At 41.5% G+C, this 18,563-nt stretch overlaps 1 protein-coding gene across 3 annotated transcripts in view; it reads right to left on the reverse strand.

The window, feature by feature from the left end:
* hoxb3a (homeobox B3a) overlaps window positions 1-18,563 on the reverse strand; it is a 57,500-nt gene that overhangs the window by 13,261 nt on the left and 25,676 nt on the right. For 2 of the 3 annotated variants that reach the window (XM_085453347.1, XM_085453345.1), the window contains exon 1: window positions 549-1,569. In XM_085453347.1, coding sequence (XP_085309473.1) covers window positions 549-1,137 — 589 coding nt within the window. In that variant the 5' untranslated portion in view covers window positions 1,138-1,569. Of the gene's footprint in view, window positions 1-548; window positions 1,570-18,563 lie in introns of those variants that run through there. The other variant, XM_085453348.1, reaches the window with a different exon arrangement.

Here is an 18,563-nt window from a genome sequence, read left to right on the forward strand (position 1 = left end):
TCAATATTGGCCAGACAGTTTTACATTAGACCTTTAGCGTCTTTTACTAATGGAAACAAACTAAAGCTGGAGCTTACGTAACCATTCTGTTAGTGAACTGGTCACTGAAAATACTCAGAGATCAATGGCTTTAGTAAACTCCACTTACCAGCTACACTATTAACTACCAAAATTAACTAGAACTACAATAAACTCAGTCACCAGATACAGAGAGAGAACAGAACAGGCGGCTACTAGTCCCTGTCTCAGCTAGTGCCTGTGGGAACCTGGCTTGCCATAAAAGCCTAAGAAACCTTGTAAATTCTCTGGGGATCTGATGCTGGAAAGAGGATGTTGATAAGAGAGGTGAGGAAAGAGGGATGTGGGATAATAGGAACAAAGATGCTAATGAGGAAGGAAAATGAAAGAGGAAAGGAAGGACTGGGGGAGCCAGGGAAAGCAATAATGAGAGATACAAAGAGGTAGGCTGTGCTGTAACTGTGGTGCTCCATGGGGGAAATCAAAGCAAAGACAGAAAGACCGACAGAGACAGGTGTATTGGAACACACCATTGCCAGAGTTGTTGCTGGGTGAACAGTTTTTCTGCTTAGTCGTCTGACGACACTCTTTCATCCAGGGAAAAATCTGCTTGGCCAGGGTTGGGTTGGGCGGCAGTGAAGAGGATGAAGACGATGTGGAAGATGATGTAGAGGAGGAAGAAGTAGATGACTTATTGGTGCCTGATTTAGAGAGTGAGGAGGACCCAGTACTGCCACCTGGCTGCTGAGCCCCAGTATTACCGTTGCTGGGGTTGGGGGGAAGTGGAGGGGACACTTGGGAGCCAGGGTGGTGCTCAGGTGGCAGACTGGGCCGCATGCAGCTGCCATTCAACTCCTTGGTCTTGGCTAGCTGCTGCTGCTGGTGGCCACCATTACTGCCCAGTGACTGTAAAGAGCAGGCAGAGCGCTGGTATGAATCCACATCCAGATGGGTAGCCGACTGGAAGATCGGCTGGTGGTGAGACGCTGGGACCGGGGCATCATAGCCCCCGAAGCCATTGGCGGCTGCTCCTGCTCCCACTGCTGCCCCCTGCACTGGGTAGGATGAGTAGCCACCAAAAAGTGTTGAGGAGTTGTCGTAGTATGTTGTTTTCTGCATCTCTGTGAGAAGTGGCGGCGTCTTCTTGTGCTCCGGTCCTTATTGAGAGCCACTGCCGGAAGACCATTTGGTACCGGGGGTCACGTGACGGTGTCTCTCCAACGGTCCCCTGCAACCTGACCTAAAAGGTTAGGAAGAGACAGAAAGAAAGAAATGAGAAAGATAAATCCATCTTCCTTGAATGAAAGGCACCATGACGTGAATAGAAACCACTGCTTTTCTTTCCACAGCCCCCATCCCCCTCCCTTTGGAGGCCAGTGCACAGCCTGCAGACGCTCTTCTGATCTCATTGCACAGCCTTTCTTGTACAAATGCACACACACACACACACACACACACACACACACACACACACACACACACACACACACTGCTGGGTGGGTCAGTTATTTAATGTTGCAATTTCTGTTTAAATTGTAATTAACTGCAGTTTTTATTTTTTATTAATAACTGTTTGTTATTATCAATAACAGCCATTAATCTGTAGTTGTAGATTAATGGCTTTTATTTTTTTTTATGATTTTAACCAATTATTTTCTGTTTTTATGCAACGAAAATTACGCAATTTACTTAGATTTGTTTTTAAACAGAATAAATTAAAATCCATCATCATAAAATTTTAAGATATGTTGGTTCTTCTTCCATACATTCCAGAGATATTCGTTATTTTTGAAGTTTTCCTAATAAAGAATTACCATCAAAAGTGTGCTGTTATTCGGGCTGAAAACGACATTTTATGTGTAATGGCGGCAGTGGACACGGCCCATATCTATTTTCCTTTGTGACTGATGTAGGTAGTCTATTTCTGTCAACCTCTACTTTCCGCCTGTGATTTACTGTGTTCTCTCTGCTGTTACCTCACTTGTCTTCACTCACAGGAATCCAAGCGGAAAGGATTTTTGTTTCACCAGGGTTTTTTCCCCCATAAAAAAGAATCTATCTATCTATCTATCTATCTATCTATCTATCTATCTATCTATCTATCTATCTATCTATCTATCTATCTATCTATCTATCTATCTTAAACGGAGAAAAAAGTAACAAATATTACTGATGACGAAAAGTATTTAAAAGGTGAAGTATAGGTTAGAACTCGGATCTCAGTATACAAGTAATGTTTTATGTATTTACTGATTTATTGATTGATTTATCGTGAGGTAAACAGTAAATGGAAACATATTATAAAATGTAATTGCGCTCAACAATATACGATTTATATTGTTTTTTGCAAAAAAAAAAAAAAAAAAGACAAGACAAGAAAGAAAGGAGGCTCCCGGCAGAAATTTCACTAGTCAACAACCCATGAGGGTTAAGCTGTCAGAATGCTCAATCACGGCGCCTTTAGTTAAAAAGAGAGAAAGAGAGAAAAAAGGAAAGGAAAAACAGCAGGGTTAGCCTCCACACACTGTATCTTGCGCTCACCGCTGGTGTGGGCCTGTGGCCGTAAAAGGCCGGCTTGACAGACACGAGAGAACACCTGGCATTCGTTGCTTCTGTGGAGATAAACTGTCTGACGCAGAAAAGAGGAGATGAAGCAGCTCTTCCATTACACACAAGCTGAGCAGCGCTAGCACTAGCTACATCTAAAACTAGGCCTACTGGGGCTTTCCAAGTTAACCCTACCAGTATTTTAGCCTGGCTCCCGGCTCCATATTGCAACAACGGCTCACTATTATTAGCCATCTCTTTTATTTCGCTCTAATGTCGAAGATATTTTTGTATTAGTCCTGCTATAGTGGATCTCGTTTAGGAGAAATGTATAGAAAAAAATAAGGTTAAAAAAAAAACAAAACAAAAAGAAAAGAATTTGCTAAAGCACGTGCGAAGGTAAGACGATACATTAGAATGACAGATACCAGGCCCGAGCTTCATGAAAGCTGCACCGAAAATAGGATTGTGTGTATCGAAGTCTACTTCATATAGCCTACTGATGGTTCTGCACACGGTATATATAAAGAACAGGCCTGAATGATATATCGCCAACATAACTTAAGATACTAGAAGAAGGAATTGGAGATAGTAATGCTATCAGCGTGATAACAACAAAAACCATCAAATTTGTTTTATTGATATCTGTCGCAGTTCAGTCACCAATAACTTTATAGATTGGTAAAATTGTGCTAAAATAATATAATTCACTTTTCAACTATTTTAAAATGTGTTCCCATTTTTTCTCAAAATCAAATAGTCCAGCCTTTCTCCGGCTCTCAGCACGTCACACATGTCACCCATTTATCTTTCTAGTAGACAACCTGGAATCCTAATTATTTACTCTAAGGAATAGTCCCAACGACAGAGGGAGAAAGATGGAGGCGGGTGGGGGGGAGTGGGGGGGCATGGCAGTGAGTGTAGGAGGAATATGTTATTAAATCATATCGCTGTTTCGCCATTAAACGGGACACGTAATGTCTCTGCCCCTGGCTTGTAGTGCTACAGCTTAATACAATCACCAACTTTGCTAGACGCCTGCCTGAATAATCCACTTACACTGACAGAGAAACAGCCACCCAAACAAAAACAACACAGAGAGGGAGATAGAGAGGGGGAGAGGGAAGAGAAGTGGTGTGTGTGTGTGTGTGTGGGGGGGGGGGGGGGGGGTAGAGAGGAGGCGGGTCGGCCTTGGTGTCCAGTGTCTGTGTTTTATCCTGGGATATAAAATTACAAATGGCGTCTGCCATGAAGAGCTATGTAGACAGTGAGACAGAGAGAATGCATTAACTTGGACAATCCACGTATTCTTTATCCCATTAACAGAGAGAGAGAGAGAGAGAGAGAGAGAGAGAGAGAGAGAGAGAGAGAGAGAGAGAGAGAGAGGCCAATTATACAGACTCTAAACGACAAACAATAAAGAATTGGCCATATCTGAGCTATTGTTGCTATGTTCACGGTCTCATTTTAGACTGAAATCGCTAAAGGCGCTAAATATTCATGTGTGATTAAAATTACACCATCAAAATATTTTAGGAATAATTACAATGCATCCCATATACCCAAATGATAATAAAACAGGAGCCTGTGGAGGGACAAAAATTGAACGAGAAAAGTGCATCACCCATTACAGAAAAACAGCCGGCCATCGCTCCTAAATATAATTTAAGTGAGGAAGAGGCGTGGAAAGCGTAGTGGAAGAGATGAGGACGGAAAAAGCTGAACAGAAAAGGACAGAGATGGACGGTCGAAAGAAAAAGGGGGGTTGCTTGTGGCGGGTAGCTACGGCAGTTTAAAGCATTGTGAACTCTTCTTGAACCGGGATTGAAGTCATACAGGCCATAAATCACTGAGCCAGCCACTCCGCGTCCACAAACTGCACAGCGAGCAAACACACTATGTATTTCTGGCTTGTTGTTTGAGCTCGCGCATGACCGGCTGGCCTGCTTGCCCGCCGATGATGTTCCTTACCTGCCTTAGCACCGGTGATCCCAGTCCAGTCCGGCACGGACCCAACAGCACCGCATCATAGATTAGTCCTCGCACGCGTTCAGTTGGTAATCAACAATAACAGATAATTAAATAACAAATCCGCTCGTTTGGTCGTCCGTTTTGCTCTCCTCTTCTTCTTCCTCCTCCTCCTCCTCCTCTCCTCTCTCCTCTCCGCAAACCCCGCTACTCCTCCGGTGCTGTCTCGAGACTAGCACGGCTGCTCGCGACCACCACCTCAACAACACCTCCTGAAGCCCCAGCAGCGGCAGACCGGGCTGCGCGAACAGGACACCTTGTGGCATGAACGACTGGCGGATGAGAGAGTCGGAGGGATCCAAGACTATCGGCGGGGGCTCAGTGTGCGGGAAGAATTAACAGACGGGCTCGGTGCAGGCTACAGGCAGGCTAGTTAGGGCATGAGCTGAACGAGCTTACCGGGGAGCATGCCTGCTACCCCCCGCCTCCCCCCATCCCCCCCACCCCACCCACCCTCCACCCCAGCGCCAGCGCTGCCTGCACCGCTTCTGGCTGATAACAATGGCCTCAAATTTCTTTCTCTTTTAGCCACTGTCCTTCACACGGCCGGCCAGTCATTCACACAGCCACAGAGGAGTATGTCCGCCACAAAATGTCACTTCCTCTTATTTTAGGTAGTTTTCTATTCTTGTTTTTTATTTCCTTACGGCTCTTCTTCTCTAAGTCTCCCCGAGGCTCATTTTCCCCTGGTATTATTCCCGTCTGCCCCGGATCTGTGCTCCTTGCTTCGGTCTTAGGTAGGCTATAGGTGTGTGCCTTGCACACGGCTAGCAGCAGCACCAGTTTACAGCCTACAGTCTTCTTTGTGGTTGTGGTAGTAGCCTGGATATTCTCGTTATGATGGTGAAAATATGCCCCAGTATCAGAGACTCTCACAGGCCCTGTAACAAACGGAGTAACCAGATTGACGGCTGGACGAGATGATTCCCTCATCAAAAAGTCAACGTCACTCAAGAATTATGCTAATTGAGCTGGATCTAGCCATGCAAGCAGGCTAGACACATGTAGATTGTTTTTTCCACGTGTCACCATAACTTTAACTCTAATAAAGTCTTTGACTTTTTTGTGCTTTTCACTTCCTGTTATATTGGTTATATATAACCTAAAAGTTTATATTTTAATAAATTGAACTTTTTTGAGGGTATTGAGGCAATACTCTCAATAAACCTATATTTTAGAGGTTTGTATAGAAGTATTTTTTAGATGTTTTAAAAATCCCACTTAAAGGCTGTCTATATGCTACTATAGGCCACGTGGGCATTCTCTAACCAGGCCCAGGTTAACTAGTAAATGTCCAAACAGTGTCACTAACGATGTGTATCATTATTAATCATAAATTATATTTTATGGTCTATAAAGTTAACCTGGTATTACATTTAGCTTTAATTATTTATTTTTGAAATTGTAGAGAGCATCTGTGTACTTTAAAGTCTATAGGAGGCAACAAGCAAAAAAAAAAATCACGTGGTGAGGTCAACATATAAAACAAGACAGTCGCTCACAGTAAAAGGTTTATTAAAATTGCTGACCTCATCTGAAAATACTGCTTGGGACATATCATCGACAAATGCAAAGTTTGTGGGGAAAATGCTTAAGCTCCTGGGCTAAGCTCCTGTAGTTTTCTCTTTCGGCAGGATGACTTTGCTATGTGTTTTTGTTTACATCAATCCGACTCTTTTAAAGTATGGATAAAATATTAGCATTCATTTAAATGTAAATTTCCTTCATCATAAATAGTTTTCAAGATTTTTTCAGAATTTCTTTTCAATATTTCTGCTGCTGCCTCGCCGCATAAACGTCACTTAAGACGTATGTAACGGAGGACAGAGTGAGAGGGACAAGACTAACATAGAAGGTGCACATTACGCTAACATTATAGCAAAAAAAGATTGTATGTGATCAATTTGGTTTTAAAGCTTCACTAACAGGGTTTTAAAGAAAGCATTTAAAGAGTCTTGCGTTTTGACTTGAAAGCACCGAGGTGGAAGATGAAGCAGCAGTGCAACAACACTTAAAGAAAGAAAACTGAAGTGGGCTTAAAAATAATAACCAACAGTGAAAAAAAACCTGAGAGAAAGAGAGGGGTGAAAGAGAGAGACCTAAATGGAAATGAAAATATGAGGGGTGTCCTATGATGTTGTCATTACGCCCCCTCACCCCCCACCCCCAACACACACACACACACACACACACACACACACACACACACACACACACACACACACACACACACACACATTCTCTTCTCTAACTCTCCCCCGCTCCCTCTATTTTTATTATTCAGGACGCTACTCCTGTCGTTTATGGCTACGTAAGATTTATGAGTTCTCTAGCACCCAGCAGTGTGTGTGTGTGTGTAAACAGCCCGACTTTAAAACAGATAGCATTCGCTGTGGGCAGCAGAAATGAGAGGATGAGCTCGGTGTAGGTGGAAGGTGGGAGCCTGAAATGTGTCCATCTGCAACTTTTCCTTTAAACCAGCCTTTGTGTGGACTGAAGGATCTGCTAACCAACCTCATTACACATTAACCAAAAAGCTAATCAGCTACTTTTTTGTCTTTCTTTTTTTTTTCCATGTGTGGGAGAGACGTGCATGTGGAGAAATAAGCAGAACGGATTACACCTATGCACTGACTTGCAAAAGCACGCCAGTGCTTGTGGAGGACGGCTGTTTTTCTCGGATGGAAGACGCGCATCGACTCTGCATGTTTCGGATTGAGTCACGGATATTGGGTTTCACAACTAAAACGCGGTGCCTTCCTGCGCCATGGAAATCTTCTTTCCTTTTTCCACTTTCTTTCTCCTTTGGGACTATAGATATGTAGGCCACTGAGGATGACACAGGAATTCCCTTTGATTCTGTTTTTCAAACGATTTGAGAAATGCCAATGTTAAAATATCGTGCACAAGTGCAGAATGATTTTTACAGGACTCCAACTGTGAACTATTTAATTCAGCCGCTGTCACTTTAATTGCTGTGTTATGTAAATATAGCTGTATTAATAGGCTATGAACAGTGGTAGCATTAATGCCATTACCGCAGTTACAACATGCAGTTTTAATAACTGTCTATCAAATGATGAACTGACCCTCCATGCTTCTGCCTATAACCCGCGGCCATCATACACTTCCTTTCACACCTCAGGATTATATTACATAAGCACGTGTCATTACACGATATTACATCACTCACACACGTACACGCGCGCACACCCGTAGAATTTCAACATTACAATCACTTTCAACTTCATAAATATTTTCCATATATATGTAACTGCATTTATGCTTAAACGATATAAATTAAATTATAGAGAGAATACTTCTACTACGAATAGACAAATCAGTTCCTGTAGAAATAGTATACATTCTACACATCAATATAATATGCACAGGATATTGTTTTTTTCAACATATGCAGCGTCCTAATTGTCTAAAAATAAAGGAAAAACTACCCGTCATGCACCTTCCACGTTGCAAAATCGTCACTGTCTTCTCATCTTATAATTCTATTAGCGTGTACACAGCACCCATGCACAAACTTCAGACTTCGTTCTAATGCAGGCTGCATCATGACAAATAATGCCAAAAAAAGTCCGAACTTACCGGAATATTTCCTATTTTCCCCTGAAGTTTTAATGGAGGAAAACGGCTTCCAGAAAGCTCCTAAGAACTGACGTATATTGCGGGAAAAGGGGCATGCGGAGGGGATGGGAAAAGGGTAGGAAAGAGAAAGAAGACATATGCAATCAAACACATCTCGGTAAAATCAGATACAGAGGCGGGTCACCTCTTGTACTCGAATCGAATGGTTGGGTCAGCAGCAACCGCTTGACTTCAAACCCTAAATAATTCACACACAAAAAAAGAAAAAAAAAGAAAGAAACAAACAAAAACAAAAACAAAAAACAAAACAAAAAACCAACAACAACAAAGAACGAGGCAATGCTGTGCCTAACACCTTTCTAAAAGTGACCTTTGTGCTAGAGGGTGTGAGATGTTATTGAGTCTGGTTACCACAATTACACATTTGTCTTCTTTCCCTCAAAATAATAAAATAAATAAATACAACAAACAAACAAAAACACGCATGATTTCATATTCAATAATAATCTTGCTTATCCCGTCAGCGTACCAAAATGAGTTATGTAGGGAATAGAGTTATGGAATATATAGAATGCATTAGAAATTGTTCATTTGTAGCAATGGCCTAGAATATATAAACATAGACTTTGTTTAGGTTAGAAGGATTTGTGCAATAAATAAATACATAAATAGCTAAACTGTATGCGTAAATCATAATTACCCATCAGAAATAATGCTCCAGTTAGCACACACGCGGATTAACACAAATATATATATATATATATATATATATATATATATATATATATATATATATATATATATATATGAAATCTAAAAACTGCAATCGAAATCGAAAGGCATGCCCCGATTGCATCAAAATTCTGATTCTTGCTATTAAAAATGATCATTAGAATTTAATGCAGGGTCTCGTTTAAAAACTTCAAAAGTTAAATAAACTTCATAAATAATGAACACATCCGAAAAAAACCCACACAATAAAACAACTTTCCAAAGTCATAAATTCTGTTAAGCACCAAACGGGGACTTAAGAGAAGCAAAAAATAGGGGGGAGAAAAAAAACAGAAAGAGACAGAGAGAAAGAGGAGCGAACCAAAATGAGAACAGGCCCCATAAGGCAAACAGCTGTTTGATCCACGCGGCCCATAAATAACTCAAGCATCACTGAGTGAGAAAACACTCATCCTGGACAGTCCTGTGGACAGTCTTACTGCCGGGCTGAGGACCCACAGCAAGAGATCACATCTAGCTCTGTCCACAGATAAACACATATCCATCTGCTGCTGCGCGGGGCCGTAAACACTGCGTAAAGCGGAACCGTATAATTATATAAGTGGATCACAGGATGAAAAGTGTATTCCATGTTGTTGGCTATTATTATTAAAGTGCTGCAATAAAATCTCAGAGCCGTTCTCCTTCTGCTTCTGCTCCTGACAACTTCACCCAAACACATAAATCAAACGCAAAGGATCCCCCGACCTCCCCGCACAAGTCTACATCACTACTACTACTACCACCAGGCTACTACCGCTCCTGCTGCTATAAAGTTATTTATCGTTTCCATCCAAGAACTCACGCACCGCTCTGGCTACTGTGCATACCCATTGCAGCTCCTTCAGTCTGGGTCTCCTCAGTGTGCCCCCCTTCCCCCTCAGCCCCGCCGGTTACGGTCTGATTTTTGCAGCCGCAGAGCAGGCAGGAGTGGACTAGTCTAAAGTTGCCCAGAAAGTGATGCAAGGGCCGACTAGCTTAGCCAGCTAGCCTGTACGCCGAGACAAAGACAGGAGGCCGCCTCCAGAGCCCCTAGAGCCCCCAGAACAGCTGATGAGCGTTTTTTTTTTCTTAGAGGAAGAGCAGGCTGGGGGAGAGAAGGGGAGTTCTGGCTGCAACCAGGACTCAAAATACCACAATATGGATGGAAGCTTTTCTCTGTAAAAGTTTAAAAGGAGCGACAAAGAAGCAGCAGAAAAAGGTGTGCAACAAAGGCTGTTGGCCCATAATTTATCAGAATGTGAAGTGGATGTGAACAGCAGGTTTTAGACTCTAGGGAGATGGAGACATAGAGAGGGAAAGGAAAGGAGGAGCGCGAAATGAAACAAGTGTGTGATTTTCTCTTTCTCTTTTTAATAAATACAGCAATACTGCAGCATATAGTTGGCTGTAAACATTCAAGGATTAGGATAACGAAGGCATTTGTTTTTCTGAGACTCCATTGCATCCTACAGCTAACAGGTCTACTACTTTTTACGAAGATGTATTTTTTTTTTTAAGGCTGAGAGGGTTTATGGGACCTGATGCTGCTCACTGCTAGGCTTCAAAGTTTCGCGGTGTGCAAAAAGTTTCGTGCTTTTCGGCTTTCTCTTCTTATCTCTGCCGGGTCTGGCGGTGAAATCACCAGACCAGTCTTGCCCCCCCCCCCCCCCCCCCCCACCCCACTCCCCCAATCTTACGCACACACACACACACACACACACACACACACACACACAGAGTTTTTTTTCAGAAAACATATGCACACACTGAGTCTTTAGAGATACACGTTTAGTGAGATTAGTTGGACATAAAAAATCTTTTTCTTTTTCTGCTGCAATTTCCTTAGTGCTTGTTTTCCTCTGACCTCGGACATGATTCAAACACAACTGAAACACATCACACCTTGCTATATTTTTTCAATCCTGTGCCTAACAGGAAAAGCTGAAAGCTCTCGCTGAAGCACTCATACAGTGACATATTGGATAACAGCTTTCTAAAAGTGACCTTTGACCCTGGAGCAGCAATGGATAAGCTCTGCAATGATCAACCAACTGGTCACAACTAGAATTCCAGTTTCTGCTTTGAACACTGACTCAGACTCTGATAACCTTTAGCACTCAGCTTTATTTTAAGTTGCAAGCATGAGCAGTCGAGGCAGACTCAATAAGTCAGTAGACTTTTAAAGTATAGGTCTTCAGTCAGCAGCAGTTATTTAAACAGTATTTCCATACTGGCACTGGCAAATTTATTTTAGTTAGAATGTCATTGATAATATGCCTGCAACCCACCTGTTTCTATAATTATTCAAACTAGCTTGATATTTATCTATTTAACCACATCGCAATGATTTTTTTTTTCTTTGTCAGTGTTTGGTGTCAGCTGTGAGGTTTTAAATAATCTCTGTCTATGATGTCAGATAACTCTGCCGGTAACTCTTTTGTGGAGCTTTCCATGACGAGGTACCTAAGAACTTTAAAACAATCTGACCTTACCTTAAACAAGCTATAGATAGCTTGTTTAAGGCTTGTTTAAGCAGATCTGCTGAGCACATCCCCCGTGTGCATCCACTTTCTGGATTTGACATCATGTGCAACTTCAGCGGGCTTCCGGCCACTTGCATTCTTTTCAAATGATCACAGTGGTTAGCATTTTATTTAGATAGCAAATGGAGTCACAGAAGAGAAGCTGCTAGTTCATGCTTTCTAAGATGAAAATATTAACATCAGAATTTTGGCATTCTGATGTCACATAATGATTTACTGTTTGTCGGAATTAATTTATATCTGATTTTCTTCCATGTTTGCTCATTTTACTCTAAAAGATTCAAAGTTCAAAACATTATTTCCACAATAAACCCAAAATTAGTCAGTTTTTAAATTTCACACATGCTTTGTTGAATAAAAATACGTTTTATCACAATGACACGCACCTTTCTCTAGAACAGATGGAATACCTGTTACACTCTGGGATACTTCCATGTCCATAAGGACACCCACTGCCATCACCACCACCTTCCTCAGAGATCAGTCAATGTCCATACTCTTTGTGTCCAAAAAAGACTTTTTCATCAAGTCTATTTGCAGAGTTTCTTCAAGTGTAATGAGCTCGAACAGCCATGCAGCATTGATACCGACATCACAGACACAACAACAAACCTAGCACTGCAACACATTTCATCTCCTCCCCTCTTGCAGATGACATACCACTTTCAACACCATTTTTCAGAGGGCAGATATGCACCAGGGAAAGAAACAGAGAGAGAGAGAGAGAGAGAAGTCTTACATGTTCATCTGCTTCCAGTTTGTTTAACTAAGGAGTGGGTCTCAGAGGGGGTGAAAGGACTTTTGGTTTGTTTCCCATATTCCATTCTAAATTTAATGCAAAAACAAAATGCCTGGAAAGTTAAATTAATCAAATTCAAACAATTCAAGTGCATGAACAAGCATTTTTTTTAAACATCTCAGCCAAGGAGCATGTTTGTGTAACTGTGCCATGTGGAAAATTACTAATTCATATCTTTGGTGTTGTTGTTTTATTAGTAAGGTTTACAACCACAAGCCACTCTGTGAGAAAACGCTAAACCTCCATAGGTGTGTACAGCCAAATTTGTAAAAAGTGTTTTTTATGTGAACTAAAAAATATTAGTTCACATCTTTGCTGGTATGCTATTCACCTAGTGAATACTTTCTTGTCATTCAGGATTGTGAAATCTGAATAAACCTACTTAATGTCTGTTGCTGTAGACACATAACTGAGGCATTAACTCGTCCTGTGTACAAAAGACCTGTTTGAACTCTATGTAAACCACGTGCTTCTGCTGAAGCTGCTTTCTGCTTCATGGCCCCTCAAATTCAAACAGGGATTATGCACAAACATATCCAACAACAAGAGCTGAGCTTAACAAGTTCTTACATCCCTTATACCCTTTCATTGTATGATTTTTTTCTTTTCTACACTTAGCTACTTGTATATCATTTTAGCCCAGTGTTACTCTCCTTTACTGCTCCAGGCAGGGTCGCACAACTTCCCAAAGAACTAACCCCATTTCACTAAGAGTCCTAAATCAGAAACTCATACCATCAACGCCTTCCTTTGACACGGAGTTAATCTTTATCAGAGATGCTAATCTTTGACCTCAAACTAAAAGAAAGCCCTGACACTAGGAGAAGGAAAGAAGGGGAAGGGGGGTTCTTGGGGTTTACCAGAAGGTATGATGTGGGGGTCGAATTGTTCTTTCTGCTCCTGGGCCATGAAAAGTGCCAAGCTCACCAAGCCTGTCAGGCATAGGTTGAACAGGGATGGATGTGACCTCCCATGCAAGTGTGTGTGTGTCTGTTGGGGGTGGGGGAGTGGCAGGTAGTATTCACAAAGTCAATGGTTAGCTAATTACCTTTTTACCTAAATGTGTAATATTGAACAAAAGCTCATCGCGATAGGAAAAAGCTGGCAGTTAATGATACAGTCAGCAATGTCTCAAAAATTTCCAAGATTTTCCAAATATTTTTTTTTAAATGTAAGATTTCACGTATACCTATAAATATCAAATTGCTCTTAACAGTATGTAGACTGTAGGTACGAGGGAATAAAACCTGGCAGTTATAAAGCAATTACACTGTAAATGTTACTCATGGGGAAGGAAAGGACATACATTACTAATAGTGGTGCGGGCTACTGAGCATATTAAACTCCACTTCTTACATTGTAATTAAGCATTACTTTTAGATGTGTAGACTTCCTGACTTTTATCTAAATTCATAATCAAACACCATATAATATAAATACTGCATATTAAAATGAAATTGTTTATCTGTAAATATTACATTCAAATGTAATAGATTTCAAAAGTGACCTAAAATTTGAGTCAGTCTGTAATTTGTAACGCTTTCATTTTGATTCATATGTCTAATAGGTGGAACCTGGTTATATTTTATTTTTAATATTTCTTTATTCACATCTAAGACAGACGCATAGATGGTGATTATATTGGTCAGTATTGTGCACTGCGGAAACCTGTTACAGGTAGTGACATGCAGGTATGTATGTATACAAGACATACAAGACCCACCATAAATAGTGATGGGTGGGTGGTGGGTGGGGATAATGGTGGTAGTGGGATTACACAGTCGGTTCTTTCTGGATCATATGCTGAAGACCAAAAATAATGACATCACAGAGTTTTGTACCGCATCAATATTTAACTCACTTTGACATAGATTATTTATTAATGCAGAATAGAATGCTGCCACTTGTAGAGTTCCATTAGATTTGGTGTATTATTATGGATCAGAGGAGAATAAACGTAAGGTCTCGTTTGACCATGTTTTTTGTAGAATTTGTCATTGTTGGTATGTAGGCTTTCTGGACATGCAGCCATTGTGGCTGCCTGTTGGTCAAAAACAATCATTTTCTGCATTTGAGAGTTAGTCCATCTAGGGACAGAAGCATTCAGTGATATGTGTCTATAGTAATTTGTGGTTTGGCAGGGCTTTCAAAATGGATTTTCCTAAGTTGTTATTATATAGCTCTGAGGCCTCATTACACTGAATGTTGAACAACCTGCACCACTATAAAAGGCCTGCATCCATTTCCTGACAACATGGTCCTCTTATGATGCAAGTTTCAGAAAAAGAAGCCAGTGACTGTAATATAATCGGGCCACTTGGCCTAGCAGCAGACAGTAGTGTGTTACAGCGGGAGAAAGCAGCTTTATGGATCTCAGCCAGACCTGTCAGGCTTTATACACAGCAACAGTGTTAGTTGTTCTTGCCCCTACTATTTTACTATGATTGGTATTCTGCCCATACTTTGTCAGTGATACACGAGGAAATCGATTAAATCACAGCTGTGCTAGACTTGCTGTGGGTTTTCATAACTTTTAAATCTATATACCTCTATACTTAGCAAAATACTTCAAGGTAAGTCCAGAGGATCTAACCACTGTTACACGAGATGGCATAAGCAACTCAGATTTAGCCTGGATGATACAGGGTGGGAGTATTTGATATGTTCAGCATTTTAGAATATGGCCGTTTTTTAAACTTGATTAAAATCATATATATCAGTTGACATTAGATGTAAAAATACACAAGAACAAACAAGCTAGGATTTTTGAAATAACTGCTTTCTTAGAAACAACAGAAGACAGCACTTTTGCTTTTGCCTTTCCAGACTGGTGGATGTGAGCTCTCAGGAATAGCTCTTCTTATAGTTACCAAACCTTTAAGTGTTTCTCTTTAATAATAATAATAATAATAATAATAATAATAATAATAATAATAATAATAATAATAATAATAATAATAATGATAGCATAGTATACTAGTGGGCTGTTTTCCTTGGATGAGTGCAGTTATTATATCTGCAGTTCATAAACAATATGGAGACTACATAAATGAATAAAGTCACAGTTTTGACTCTGAAATCTTGTTCTTTCGCAATAAATGTGTTAAGGGGCTCAAGAACTGATGGTTGTATGGTAAATCTATATTTAATGCACTTTTTTATGGACCTTAATTTCTCACCTCAGCCATTGTATAATTTGATTGTGATCCAGTTTTGCTTATGGTGTTTTCATATCCTTGTGATCACTCAATAAATGGACCCACGTCTTGGTGTAAGGAGGAGAAAGGCAACGCATTAGACCAAATGATTTCTGTTTGTAGTTATTTTACAATAGTTGCATTTGTAATTCGACGTCTATTGATAACCATTTCGTTTAAAATTGGTTGGAGCTAATATTTTTGTGGGGCCAAAGGGTGAGATGGGGGTTGATTTTTTGAGTAAGCAATCGTCACACTATCCCAAATTTCGTCGTGGCTAGCATGCATCTTCCTTCTTTATACATAGCAGCCATGCCCCTAATCGCCGAGACTCATTCTCTCTGTCCCACGCACGCACGCTAACATGCACATACTAACACCTCACTTAGTCTAGCAGGCATACTGCTTTCCAAATGTGGGGCGAGTGAGCAGGGAGGTTGAGAAAGTAAGAGACAGAGTTCGTCCTATTTTCTGTTACCAATTCGGATGCATCTGTCTTCAGCTGCCTACACGCACGCGCGCACAGAAAAAGTGTTGGCTAGCAATAGAGCTTGCACGCGGTTTCACCCTATGGATGCCTGTGAGAGTTTGAGAGAGACCGCGGTCACACAACAGATAATTAATGACATGTCGAGCGGTGGAGTGTGTGGAATGGGGACGCCTCGGGAATAAGCACGGGGACACTGAGCAAGAAGCAGCCCGACAGACCTTACCTGCGCTCTTGGCGTGTCTTTCCAGATGGATATCCTCCTGGTGTTCGGTTTTTTCCTGGTTTCAGTCTGTTTTGGACACGGACGGACACACTAGCTACAGTTAGGATGACCACTGAATCCTCTCCGAAAGGCTTGGGCGTATTTTCTTTTAATTAATTGTACTTAAATACAAGCAGTCGCTCCTAGAGGTTGGAGTCCAAAATGGCACTAAAACGTTATTTATGCCAATTAAAGCCGACGTTTAAACTGCACCGTTACCTGTTATTATAGCACTGGTGAGCTCATTATGGCGCTTCTGTGACACGGCGTAAAGGAGACGCCAATCGTTTGCATGACCGGTTTGGGAAAAGACATAAATCTGGAGCGGCTCTGCTATAAATCTCCAGCAGTCAAGCCTACCTACAGCAAGCACGCTGACGGAACCCGCTTGGTCTGGGGCTCGCGGTGCGACTTTATCCTAAACGACACACCGCATGCACGCGCTCACCCCCTCCGCCTTTTGCTGTAAAACTCCCCTTGTAGCGGGCTGGTACGTTCCTGGTCAGAGCCACATCCAGGGCTTACGTTTGTCTGTTTTGTCGTCCGAGTTGACACTGTCCACCCCACTAATGTTTGGGAGACTGCTGAGCTCCGGTGGGCCTCTTTCTGAGCTGGACTTCAGAATAAAAACGGATAGAGCTTTCCTGGATTGAGGGTGACGCTGTATTCCCTGGGCTGCTTTTCGCTGCTCCTTCCCCTTTCTTCCCTTCTCTTTCGTTTAACTAAAAAGAGGGTCACGCAGTCCTCCTTTTCCATTCTCTATCTTCGTCTTCATCTTCCCTCGCTCTCTTTGGTGCAAGCTAACCAAATTCACCATTATTATTATTATTATTATTATTATTATTATTATTATTATTATTATTATTATTATTGCTACTACTAGCAATGAGTAACCTTGGTGAGCTAAAACCTCTGCAGACCAAAGCAATCTACGTTTAAGCCTAAAACACGTATCTTCAGGCGCGTCGTAACTGCTTCTTTGGTTACCGCTGGAATATAGTCTCTTCTCTCGGCGGTCCCTGCTTTTCTGGACAGACGGCTTGACACTGTGAACTGTTCCTGAAGCAGTTTGCAGTCTGACAACCTAGACAACCTGGGGAATCTGGGAGGGAGAAAAGGGAGTTCTGGTTTTGTTCCTGTCCAATAAGGGAGTGTGGTTAAGGTGCACCAGAAGGGTTAGCGAGGTTCACCGTAACCTGCCTGTTCATACTGCCTGCGCAAAGGCCAGATGTTGGTTATTACATGGCGTCAAACTGAGCGCGATCAGAGGAGAAGAAGAGGGAGAAGGAGGCCGAGAGAGCAGAAATTCCGCTGTGATTTGACCTGCGCGTTCACAGAGGGGAGCCATTTCCACCTCGCTTGGTTTTACACAATTAGTGGGCGATTTTAGCCTATGCGCAATTACTTTAAGATCTCCGATGTATTCATTATTAATGTTAAGGTTCAAAAGTTGCATACAACCACGCAACCAAGAGATATATATGTGTTCAAATCTATGATGTTGATGTGATATACAAACGGTGACTAGATATGAAGCGTTATAGCAACAGTATTCTAATCTACTTTGCACGTGTGGATTTTAAGTCCTGTTTATCTTTACTTGCGCCGATACAAACAGATGCGTTTGTCGTCCCCCCCCCCCCCACCACCACCACCACCACCACAGACACAAATTCGCGCTTGTAAAAGGTACGTGTGTCATCTGCCCACGCTTGTAAACATGCCCTCTACACACACAATGAGAGATAAAGAGAGAGAGCGCGCGAATGAGTACATGAGAGACAAGTTCAATTACACAAAAGTAAAGCCGGTATTTTTAGTTTTCTGTTATGATAGAAGAAAGAGAACGGAGAAAGGAAATCAGTTCGCGCCTGCTCTCTCCCTCCACTCCTGGTGGAAACATTTCCGCCTCAGCAGCTCGGGCTGTCTTATCGCGCTTGTGCTGGCTCTCCGGCCCGGTTCAAATGGGTGATGAAGGGAGAGAAAAAAATGGAGCTCTCGGGTTTTGGATACGGTTTCAGCGTCTCATTTTTCACAAGCTTCGAATCACTACCTTCACGCAGACGTTTATAAATTAGCAGAAGGATTCTTACTGATTTATTTTCAAACGGGTAATCGTCTCCGCGCAAGAAAGAGCTCTGGAAGTACCTGGCGCGCGGAGCGTGAGAGTGGTTAACTCCGGCCAGTAAGAGATATGGGACTTTCGGTTTATTATTATTATTATTATTATTATTAATAATAATAATAATAATAATAATAATAATAATAATAATAATAATAATAATAATAATAATAATAATGAGATATCGTCGTGCTTACATTG

The sequence above is a fragment of the Copadichromis virginalis genome, linkage group LG4 (genome assembly GCF_057382275.1).
Source record: "Copadichromis virginalis isolate Kocher_CV1m ecotype Utaka linkage group LG4, C_Virginalis_male_GT1.1, whole genome shotgun sequence".
Lineage (NCBI taxonomy): Eukaryota > Metazoa > Chordata > Actinopteri > Cichliformes > Cichlidae > Copadichromis > Copadichromis virginalis.